This window comes from Petromyzon marinus, unplaced genomic scaffold, assembly GCF_048934315.1.
Source record: "Petromyzon marinus isolate PM22_M1 ecotype Great Lakes invasive population unplaced genomic scaffold, UKy_Petmar_22M1.pri1.0 PM_G_Scaffold_7, whole genome shotgun sequence".
NCBI classification, from domain to species: Eukaryota; Metazoa; Chordata; class Hyperoartia; order Petromyzontiformes; family Petromyzontidae; genus Petromyzon; species Petromyzon marinus.
Genome location: NW_027423024.1, coordinates 2,492,990 through 2,504,708, shown reverse-complemented (window position 1 = coordinate 2,504,708; position 11,719 = coordinate 2,492,990). Strand labels below are relative to the sequence as shown.

The 11,719-nt window shown below is 43.9% G+C and overlaps 1 protein-coding gene across 2 annotated transcripts; it reads right to left on the bottom strand.

The window, feature by feature from the left end:
- Positions 1-833: 833 nt before the first annotated feature.
- LOC142920193 (uncharacterized) lies at positions 834-4,363 on the bottom strand. Of its 2 annotated transcripts, none has more exons than XM_076062665.1 (2): positions 4,258-4,363; positions 834-3,170 (listed from the first exon to the last, which is right to left on the bottom strand). In XM_076062665.1, exon 2 carries the CDS (start codon positions 3,155-3,157, stop codon positions 2,540-2,542), a length of 618 nt encoding a protein of 205 aa, XP_075918780.1. In that variant the 5' UTR covers positions 3,158-3,170; positions 4,258-4,363; the 3' UTR covers positions 834-2,539. The 2 variants fall into 2 exon arrangements, with proteins under 2 accessions (XP_075918780.1, XP_075918779.1); XM_076062664.1 differs by lacking the exon at positions 4,258-4,363 and adding an exon at positions 3,902-3,989.
- Between the last annotated feature and the right edge of the window lie 7,356 nt (positions 4,364-11,719).

The following is an 11,719-nucleotide window of genomic DNA, read 5'->3' as shown; positions in this document are numbered from 1 at the left end:
TGAACAATCAATTAAGACCCGAAATGGTTTATCACATCTTTCCAATGATTGCTATGCCAGAATCCATCTTCTCGGTTGAAACTGTCTACGTCGTGAGAATTTTATTGTTTTATATATATTTTATTGTTTCCCTTCAACGTGACTTTACCGAAAGAACCAAGAATATGAATCACTGCAGTCACGAAAGCTTTAAATGTTGTTTATAACGTAGTGAATGCTTGGGAGCTTAATTGTCTCTCGCTCCTGCTCACAGATTTACCCAGCCCACAGCTCCACAGATACCAGCCGCTCCTCCTGGGCAGGTTCGGTTACGTACGGTGCAAAATAAGTTCCAGATACACACACAGAGACTCACACAGAGACCCATAGATTAACACGGTTGGCTAGGTATGGTGCGAAAGAAGTTATATACACACACAGAGACCCATGGATTAACACGGTTGGCTACGTACGGTGCGAAAGTTACAGATAAACAAGTTTGAGTCGTGGGCCGTGGAAGTTGACCGGGCGCGTGTTGCTACTCACAGTCGTTGAATACGGTTGGATAGACGCTGATAGAGAGACACACAGACAAGACAGGCGGACAGACACAGACAAGAGGATCACAGAGACGACAGAGAGACACAGGCAGAGAGAAACACAGAGGCAAACAGATGACACAGACGGACAGGGACAGAGAGATGTTGAATCGAACACACTGAACTCGCTCCATTGAAAGAGATTCCTCGATCTTCACAATGCCCGGAAGTCGTTCTTATTCTCATTGATTTAATTGCGTGTGGTGTGTACGTGCAAGCAATGTGGGATATCGATGTACACAGATATGAACAAGATCAGCAGACAAGACGTCTTTAATATAATCGGTCTCTCCACGAAACAAAGGAATGTTGAACACGAAATATAAATCCCACGGCCTTCGTGCGAGTCCATAATTACTGCAGCCTTGATTCAGTGCAAGCCAACTGTGGACCGGTTTTGGTGGACACTGTGTGTGTACACTATGTGTGTGTGTACACTGTGTGTGTACACTATGTGTGTGTGTACACTGTGTGTACACTGTGTGTGTGTGTACACTGTGTGTGTACACTGTGTGTGTGTACACTGTGTGTGCAAGCCAACTGTGGACCGGTTTTGGTGGACAATGTCTCAACAGCAGTGGGGCTTGCTTCAAGCCATGGTTTGGAACATCCAGACGTTAATCAGCAAGGAGCATTTCTAGTCCAAGTTCGACAAAATCTACGTCAACACGTAAGACAAAATTATAATTCGTGTTGCAGAGAATGTATCTCCTCCACGTGTAACTTTAAGGTGGTATGCCTTGTAACTGATGAATGATCCGAGTGTGCTTCCTATTTCAAAGACAATGAGTTGCTCCAGATGCTTCATGAAACACAAAAATACCGCTTGACCTGTATCACAAAAAACAACGGGTCTCACCTGAGTTATCTGTACAGGTTACTTCCAAAACACACACACACTTTGTCCTAACATCACATAATCAATGTTTGACCCTTATAAATGAAATGATGCATGTGCACACAAAATCAGACAAGCGTTCATTCTGAATTATTGACAGGCATTTTAACAAAATTTAATTACTGCAGTGAAATGTACTGCAACAGATAACATCTGATTAAGAAGCTATTTGAAAAAAAATACGCACGGTCTGCTTAACAGTGGATGTAAAACATACTATTGTGTCATTCAAAACGAGTAGGCCATTGCATGCTGGCGAATTCTAAACATTAGCGACAAATTACACAACTGAAATGAAACATCAATCATCGCCCCCTACTGACAGCCTCTTGTTCACATACTCTTTGGTTCTTTCAGTAAAGTCAGGTAGGTAGAAAAAATAATAATAGATCACGAAGTTTCGATCGTAACACAAGCGGTCGTCCTCAGGCAGAAAAAAATAATAAATGCAGACCGGTGCAGGGCCACCACCCTGTGCCACACAGGGGCAGCTGCTACTTGGGGATGCTCTTCGAGTGTTTCAGACGAGATACAAAACTCCGAGTTGCTGAGGCGGTTAAGCAAGCACCGAGTAAATGCAATTATTATAACATAGTGAATGCTTGGGGGCTTATTGTCTCTCGCTCCTGGTCAGAGATCTCCCCAACCCACAGGTCCACAAAGACTGGCCGCTCGCTCTTACTTTGCAGGTTGAATCTAGGAGCTGAGTGTTCAACTTCACATTCTTGTCATTAAAGGCCTGTGACAAAGGTGCATCTATTCTAGCGACATTGTCTCAAGCTTACACATTTACCGGGTCTCCACTTGACTTTGTATTGTCTAGGAGGAAGTCCACCCACACCTCCACTTCGACAAACTGCTGGGAGTTGCCTCGCTCTGCCTCAGTCAGAATTCTCCTTCTGCTTCACGATGTGAACGTCCGATTTTGGAGTTTAATCTTTATCTTCACATTTTACCTTCACCTCTTTGCTCTTCACCATCACCTCTTCACATTTCACCCTCACCTGTTCATATTTTACCTCAGTTCCTTTTCAGTGTCAAAGCTGGGATTTTCCTCCGGTTCTTATTTCATGAGGGATGGGCTCATTGTGGAACTTTGACTTTCACAAGATGATTTCAGCCTCCACTCCTTGCAGATCTTCTGATGCTTCTGTGTTCTCTGGTGTACTTGAAGATTTGATGAAACTGCAAATGCCTTCCTGCACACACTGCACTTGAAGGGTTTCTCTCCCGTGTGTGTTCTCTGGTGTACTTTAAGATTTGATGACTGTGCAAACGCCATCCCGCACACACTGCACTTGAAGGGTTTCTCTCCTGTGTGTGTTCTCTGGTGTACTTTAAGATTACATGACTGTGCAAACGCCATCCTGCACAGAGTGCACTTGAAAGGTTTCTCTCCCGTGTGTGTTCTCTGGTGTGTTTTAAGAACAGATGACTGTGAAAATGCCTCCCCACACACACTGCACTTGAAGGGTTTCTCTCCCGTGTGTGTTCTCTGGTGTCTTTTAAGAGCAGATGACCGTGAAAATGCCTTCCCACACACAGTGCACTTGAAGGGTTTCTCTCCTGTGTGAGTTCTCTGGTGCTGTGTCAAATTTCCAGTCCAATCCGTGCTGTATGCACGCTGGTCGCAATGTTGACTTGTCGTACCGAGCTGCTGTGCTGACTGCCTTTGCTCCATCAGACCACGTCAGCTGCAGACAGAAAAAAATAATATCCACACCATCGACACGTCAGTATCGATGCACAGAGGAATGCATATATACACAGTAACACGTGACTTACACGTCTATACTCATTCATATATTCATGATGTAGTGAAAAAGTGTCCCAAATTCATCACACGGGCTGTGATGGCACACAATGAGAGGGCAAATGGTTATAAACATGCCTGGAAGCCCTCGTATCTTCAAAATGAATGTTAACCCAAAACTCTAAGCACACAATTTCGGCTGTCTGGCTAGAAAAGGAATATTAATAAGAGCTAAATTCAGCTGACATAGCAAAGGGTGTTGAAAACAATACTATTTGTGTTATGCAGAAATGCATGAATTAATGTTCAATCGCAACTCAGATGTCCTTGAATGCTGGGATGAACAGTTCCGACTTCAGCTGCATGTGTGTGCTGTGTTAACTTCCTGTTTCCATTCTTATAAAGAGTTCCAGAGGAAAACAAAAGTAAACTATTGTTACGCTATAACCTCCGTGTTCAACAGAGTTAATAGACGTTACTGCAAACACAAACTGTACACTGTCACTGAGTAAACAGGCGGTGGCATGTTTAGAATCACGCCTGGCCACCTTCATCTGCTTGGCATGAATGCTTCCTCAATCCACCAAGTAATTAATCGAGGATCAACGAACATAGCCGAGGCTAACTGGAGTTTGCGTGTCTCTCTCCGTGGTGAGATGTTAACTACCTCACCTGGTGTACAGGAAGTCGTGGGTTCGATCCCGACCCTGACGCCTGCTGTATATTTGGAGTTTGCGCGTCTCTCCGCTGAGCGTCTTTGACCGATAGACATTGACACACGTATTCTTGTTTCTTTCAGTAAAGTTACGTACATAGAAAATAACAATAACAGATAATACAATTACATTAAATAAAGACCACTTGAGTTGCAATCAAAACGTGTTTTTTTCTTTATTTACTATTTTTTATGTTTATTATGTTATTTTATTTTCTATCTACATGACTTTACCGAAAGAATCAAGAATATTAATTCCTGCAGTCACCAAAGTTTTAAGTCAAAACATTCACACACGTTGACAAAGCCTTACCTTGTGTTGTTGTGGGCAGGTTGCTTCTGATAACAAGAGCGGTATAGCAGCTCAAGCGGGCTTGGCCTGCTAACAAAAGAACAAAAATTAAAACTGTGTGAATATTTACAATAAAACAAAGTTACAAAGTGGCGAGCCGGGTGAAGACAAATTAAACTTAAGCGAGATAATTAAAGTGAATGCAATCAGGCGAGGGCAGGAGGCAAGGCCCCGCGTGGCTAGGCCCCGCGCTGTAAAGTTCCAACCTGGACATCGATTCCCGTGCTCGCCGCTACTCAACTGACATCCCTACGAGAGAGAGAGGCTCTACCTTGGTAAACAACCACCACCACAACCACCACCACCACAACGACCACCACCACCACAACGATGAGAATTTCTCACCTCGGATTTCAGTGCAAGCGCGCACACGGCAGCTTCCTGTTACCTCGCGACAGCAGGAAGTAGTATGACGTCACTTCCCCCCCACGAGCGGCTCTCCAACTGAATAAATTATGTTAATGAAGCCGGCCCATATGTCGAAGGATGGGGGCGTTGGCGCTGAACCCGTCGAAATAAACTCGCGACGGCTTTAACGGCAACATTATGTTAATGAGCCACCAGTCACTGGGCGTAGCTTTGCCCAAATAAGGATTGCCACTGGACCGATAACGGCAGTGACCCAAGCGGAGGTGACGTCACGCTCAAGAGCGTGGTGGACGGGGGAATACCTTGGTGACATGACGTCACTAGCGAGGTACACCTCCCCCTGGCGTTTCACGCCGATGAAGTAATGCAGGGTGGTGACGTCACAGAGCGGGATTGGAGTTCAAGTTGATTTAGATTCATTTTCCATTGCTCCCTCCCTTGGGTGCGTGAGCTCAGCAACAACAACGTGGACATTATTGTGTATACTCTGTGTGTGTGTACACTGTGTGTATACACTGTGTGTCTGTGTATACTGTGTGTGTGTGTACACTGTGTGTGTACACCGTGTGTGTGTACACTGTGTATACACTGTGTGTGTACACTGTGTGTGTGTGTACACTGTGTGTGTACACTGTGTGTGTACACTGTGTGTATACTGTGTGTGTGTGTACACTGTGTGTGTGTGTACACTGTGTGTGTGTACAGTGTGTGTGTGTACACTTCTAGATTTAAAGCTTTCGTGACTGCAAGGATCCATCCTCTTTGGTTCTATTGGGTAAAGTCACGTAGGTCAAAGAAGTTGTACTGTCCCCTGACGATATCCTTGTCAGCTTCGATGTGGTCTCTTTGTTCACCAAGGTCCCAGTACCTGATACCATTGAAATAATTGAAAATTTGGTCCAACATGGACTAGACCCCGACACACCTGCACTGGTTAGGCACTGCCTCAACAATACCTACTTTACTTGGAATGGCTCCTTCTACAAACAAAATGAGGGTACCCCCATGGGATCTCCCTTATCACCAATGATAGCCAATATTTTCATGGAGAAATTTGAATCAGACGCCATCCAGACTTCCACCCTCAGACCTTCCCTGTGGAAGAGATATGTGGATGACACTTTCGTGATTTGGCCACATGGCCTCCCAGCTCTGAACCTTTTCCTACACTACATCAATTCCAAACATCAAATTCACCATGGAAGTGGAGAAAGATGGCAAGCTACCATTCTTAGATGTTCTGTTTGAGAGGAGACCTGATGGCTCATTGGGGCATTGTCTACAGGAAACCCACCCACACAGATTCCTACTTGAAACCTGATTCCCACCACCACCCAACCCAAAAGAATTCTCTCATCAACACTTTATACCATAGGGCTCATTGCATTTCGGACCAACACCACCTGACCAGTGAATTAAAACATGTACAACTGGTCCTCAAAAGGAATGGTTACTCTGATCGTACCATCCGCCAAGCTGTTTCTCCCTCCATACAGAAACAACCACTTGATACTCCGGTCAAAACCATCACACTACCATATATAGCAGGCATTACTAAAAAGATTTCCAAAATTCTAAACAAACACAAGATCCAGGTCCGGTTCAATACAGTACACAAAATTCGTGATCTGATCCCATCCGTGAAGGATGTCATTCCTGACTTACAGTACCCCGGGGTTTACAAATTGAGTTGTACCTGCGGTGATTGCTATATCGGGGAGACAAATTGACATGTCTCTGACCGAATTCGCGACCACAAATCAGATTTGAAACACGGCAAAACGAATTCGTTTCTGCCGTGGCTGATCACTGTTACAACGCTGTGGGGGATCACGATATCATTTTCTCCGATACCAAGGTTCTTTGCAAACCCACGGGTTTTTATCAGAGATTTGTTCACGAGGCAATTCAGATCTACAAACACAGACACAATTTCAACCGAGAAGATGGTTTCAAATTTAGCAACCATTGGAAAGATGTTCTAAATCGAACTAAACTAATTTCAATGGTACAGTATATTTTTCAAGTAGTGGCACCCCAAACTTTCGCAGCTCTTATAAATTCCCTTTTCACACCATCAATAGGTAAACTCTCCCCCCCCCCCCGCGCCAAACGGCAAGTCCACCGGCACGTACAACACCTCTTTTCTAAAATCGGCCAATCAAATGCTAATTTTTATGCTAATTTCTTTGTCAGGACACCTTGTTTGCTCGCACACAGTTTAAAGGTCCGCGGTCTGAGCGTGGTTGTATTTCGCTAAATTCTCCTGTTTGATTTGTACTAAGTGCCTCGGTGAATGTATATGCTCTGACTTTAACATAGCTATTTCTGTGACCAGTTACAAGCTAATCACTCAGCTATTTCAATGCTAAATTCTATGCTAATTCCTTTGTTAAGGGATGCCTCTGCGAATGAGTATCCTTTAACTTAGCTATTTCAATGAGCCATTTCAATGCTAAATTCTATGCTAATTCCTTTGTCAAGGCGCTTTGTTTCTTCTCACACAGCTTAAAGGTCGTGATCTGCGCGTGGCTTTTTCCACTCCAGCGCTGTCCTCTAGACAGTCTCGTCCCTTCACCTGATGAAGGCCGCTTGTGTTGTGGCCAAATCATCGTGATTTTTGTTATTTAATTTTTTACCTACGTAACTTTACCCAATAGAACCAAAGAGTATGGATCCTAGCAGTCACGAAAGCTTTAAATCTAGAATAGAAATGTAATGCAATACAACAGAGTCGGCCAACATAAGAGTCAACACCCCACCTGGTTGATAACGTTCTTCCAAAGATTGCTCAATTTGAAAGAGAGACAAAACACAGACACGGAGACACATAGACAGAGAGAGATAACACAGAGACACACAGAGAGAGATACACACATACAGTGAGGGAAAAAAGTATTTGATCCCCTGCTGATTTTGTACGTTTGCCCACTGACAAAGAAATGATCAGTCTATAATTTTAATGGAAGGTTTATTTGAACAGTGAGAGACAGAATAACAACAACAAAATCCAGATAAACGCATGTCAAAAATGTTATAAATGTATTTGCATTTTAATGAGGGAAAAAAGTATTTGACCCCTCTGCAAAACATGACTTAGTACTTGGTGGCAAAACCCTTGTTGGCAATCACAGAGGTCAGACGTTTCTTGTAGTTGGCCACCATGTTTGCACACATCTCAGGAGGGATTTTGTCCCACTCCTCTTTGCAGATCTTCTCCAAGTCATTAAGGTTTCGAGGCTGACGTTTGTCAACTCGAACCTTCAGCTCCCTCCAGATTTCCTATGGGATTAAGGTCTGGAGACTGGCTAGGCCACCCCAGGACCTTAATGTGCTTCTTCTTGAGCCACTCCTGTTGCCTTGGCCGTGTGTTTTGGGTCATTGTCATGCTGGAATACCCATCCACCATCCATTTTAAATGCCCTGGCTGAGGGAAGGAGGTTCTCACCCAAAATTTGACGGTGCATGGCCCCGTCTATCGTCCCTTTGATGCGGTGAAGTTGTCCTGTCCCCTTAGCAGAAAAACACCCCAAAGCATGTTTCCACCGCCATGTTTGACGGTGGGGATGGTGTTCTTGGGGTCATAGGCAGCATTCCTCCTCCTCCAAACACGGCGAGTTGAGTCGATGCTAAAGAGCTCCATTTTGGTCTAATCCGACCAAAACACTTTCACCCAGTTGTCCTCTGAATCATTCAGATGTTCATTGGAAAACTTCAGACGGGCATGTATGTGCTTTCTTGAGCAGGGGAACCTTGCATGCGCTGCAGGACTTCAGTCCTTCACGGTGAAGTGTTATCAATTGTTTTCTTGGTGACTATGGTCCCAGCTGCCTTGAGATCATTGACAAGATCCTCCCGTGTAGTTCTGGGCTGATTCCTCACCGTTCTCATGATCATTGCAACTCCACGAGGTGAGATCTTGCATGGAGCCCCAAGCCAAAGGAGATTGACAGTTTTTCTGCGTTTCTTCCATTTGCGAATAATCGCACCAACTGTTGTCACCTTCTCACCAAGCTGCTTGGCAATGGTCTTGTAGCCCATTCCAGCCTTGTGTAGCTCTACAATCTTGTACCTGACATCCTTGGAGAGCTCTTTGGTCTTGGCCATGGTGGAGAGTTTGGGATCTGATTGATTGATTCTGTGGACAGGTGTCTTTTATACAGGTAACAAGCTGAGATTAGGAGCACTCCCTTTAAGAGTATGCTCCTAATCTCAGCTCGTTACCTGTATAAAAGACACCTGGGAGCCAGAAATCTTTCCGATTGAGAGGGGGTCAAATACTTATTTCCCTCATTAAAATGCAAATCAATTTATAACATTTTCGACATGGGTTTCTCTGGATTTTCTTGTTGTTATTCTGTCTCTCACTGTTCAAATAAACCTACCATTAAAATTATAGACTGATCATTTCCTTGTCAGTGGGCAAACGTACAAAATCAGCAGGGGATCAAATACTTTTTTTCCCTCACTGTAGGCACACAGAGAAACAACGCCTCTGTGTCGAGGCCTTAAATAGAGAGAGAGAGAGAGGGGCAGAGAGAGAGGGGAGGGGGTGTAAAGAAATCTGCGAGTCAATGCAAGGCCGTAGCCATGGAGTCAACATTGTGGGGGACCAAATCTACCAGGGGCTCTGGGGTCCCCCCCCCAGGAAAAAAATCTAAATTTGAAAACTAATTTCCTGACATTTCCTAAAATATTGAAAAATTTCACTAGCACATGGGATGGAATGTTTGTATTATTTGATACAATAATGTATAATATTGTATTGTATTACATTGCTCTGTTTTTACTTTTTAACTTTTCTTGTTTCATAGTATGTAATGGCAGAGATTAGGGATTCATAAAGTACAACGCAATCATACAAACACAAATCTACGCATTGTTATATGAAGACAAGTCCACATTTTGTGGCCAAGGTTTAGCAAGTTGTTTTTATTAACATAGCATAGCAATTATTATTTAAAAAAATATTTTTATAGCAATAAATTGGGGGAGACATTTTGAGCATGTTTAATTATTGTGGGGGGATATGTCCCCCACCAATATATATTATAATTATTATAATATATTAATAATTATTATAATATATTATAATTACGGCCTTGTGTCAATGAGAGATTTGGAACTTTGGTGACTGCAGGAAATAATAATAACACGAGTACACGCAGAGAGAGAGAAAGCACACTTATATTCTTGGTTCTTTCGGTAAAGTCACCACGTAGAAGGGTAAACAATAAAATAATTAAAATATAAAACAATAAAATTCTCACGACGTTTCGACCGCAACACAAGCAATCATCATCAGGTGTGAAAACCACAGCAAGAAACCACAGCAAGAAAATTTTCTTGCTGTGGTTTTCACACCTGATGATTGCTCGTCTTGCAGTCGAAACGTCGTGAGAATTTTATTGTTTGATATTTTTATTATTTTATTGTTTCCCTTCTACGTGGTGGTGACTTTACCGAAAGAACAAAGAATATAAATCCCTGCAGTCAAGAAAGCTTTAAATCAAAAGCACATTTAATCAAACAAACTGAGTAAAACTTGGAAATGTAATGCAATGCAACACAGAGAGTCGGTCAACACACAATAAACGCATAGCCTGGTAGATTACTTTCTTACAAAGATTGCTCAACTAAGCGAGATAATTAAAGTAAATGCAATCAGGCGAGGGCAGGAGGCAAGGCCCCGCGTGGCTAGGCCCCGCGTTGTAAAGTTCCAACCTGGACATCGATTCCCATGCTCGCTGCTACTCAACTGACATCCCTACGAGAGAGAGCGAGGCTCTACCTTGGTAAACAACAACAACCACCACGACCACAACAACAACCACCACCACAACCGCGATGAGAATTTCTCACCTCGGATTTCAGTTCACGCGCGGAGCGGCAGATTTCTGCCACCTCGTGACGTCACGCGGCAGCAGGAGATGACGTCACTTGGGTGGTACAAAAACACTCCCCTCCCGCAGCGAGCGGGTCCTAATTTAAATAAATTATGTTAATGAGCCCGGCCCATACGTGGAGGGATGGGGCGTGGGTGCTGAAACCCGTCGCAATAAACTCGCGACGGCCTTCACCAATACATTATGTTAATGAACCGCAAGTCACCGGGCGTAGCTTTTCCCAAATAAGGATTATACTTGAACAACAAATAACAGAAGTTGACCCAGGCAAAGGTGACGTCACGCTCAAGGGCGCGGTAGACGGGGTGGGGTGAATACCTTGGTGACAAGACGTCCCTAGTGAGGTACACCTCCCCCTGGCGTTTCACGCCGATGAGGTGTGCTGAGTAGTGACGTCACAGAGCGGGGTTGGAGTTTAAGTTGATTTAGATTCATTTTCCATTGCTCCCTCCCTTGAACTCAGCAACAACAACAACGTGGACATTGCATCCCACTGGGATTTTTAGCACACAGCGTTGGTGTACGGTGCTTTTTTCAGGAATATTTTGCTGTTTTTTATTCACTTTAAGATGTGTTTCTTTTTCTGTTTTCAGAGTCACACAAAGTCACTTTAAGATGTGTTTCTTGTTCGTGTTTGTGGTGGTTGCACTTGATTCAAGAGCCGAATGGCTCACAGGGGTATACCAAAAAATATATAAACTTAAATTATTGTGTACACACTGTGTGTGTGTACACACTGTGTACGTACACGCTGTGTGTGTGTGCACTGTGTGTGTACACGTACACACTGTGTGTGTACAGTGTGTGTGTACACTGTGTGTGTGTACATGTACACACTGTGTGTGTGTGTACACTGTGTGTGTGTACAGTGAATGTACACTGTGTGTGTACACTGTGTGTGTACACATACACAGTGTGTGTACACTGTGTGTGTGCACTGTGTGTGTGCACTGTGTGTGTGTGCACTGTGTGTGTACACTGTGTGTGTGTGTGTACACTGTGTGTGTACACTGTGTGTGTGTACACTGTGTGTGCACTGTGTGTGTGTACACTGTGTGTGCACTGTGTGTGTGTACACTGTGTGTGTGTACACTGTGTGTGTGTACACTGTGGGGGGCACAGTCATCTCAGTCGACCAATGGGCATCT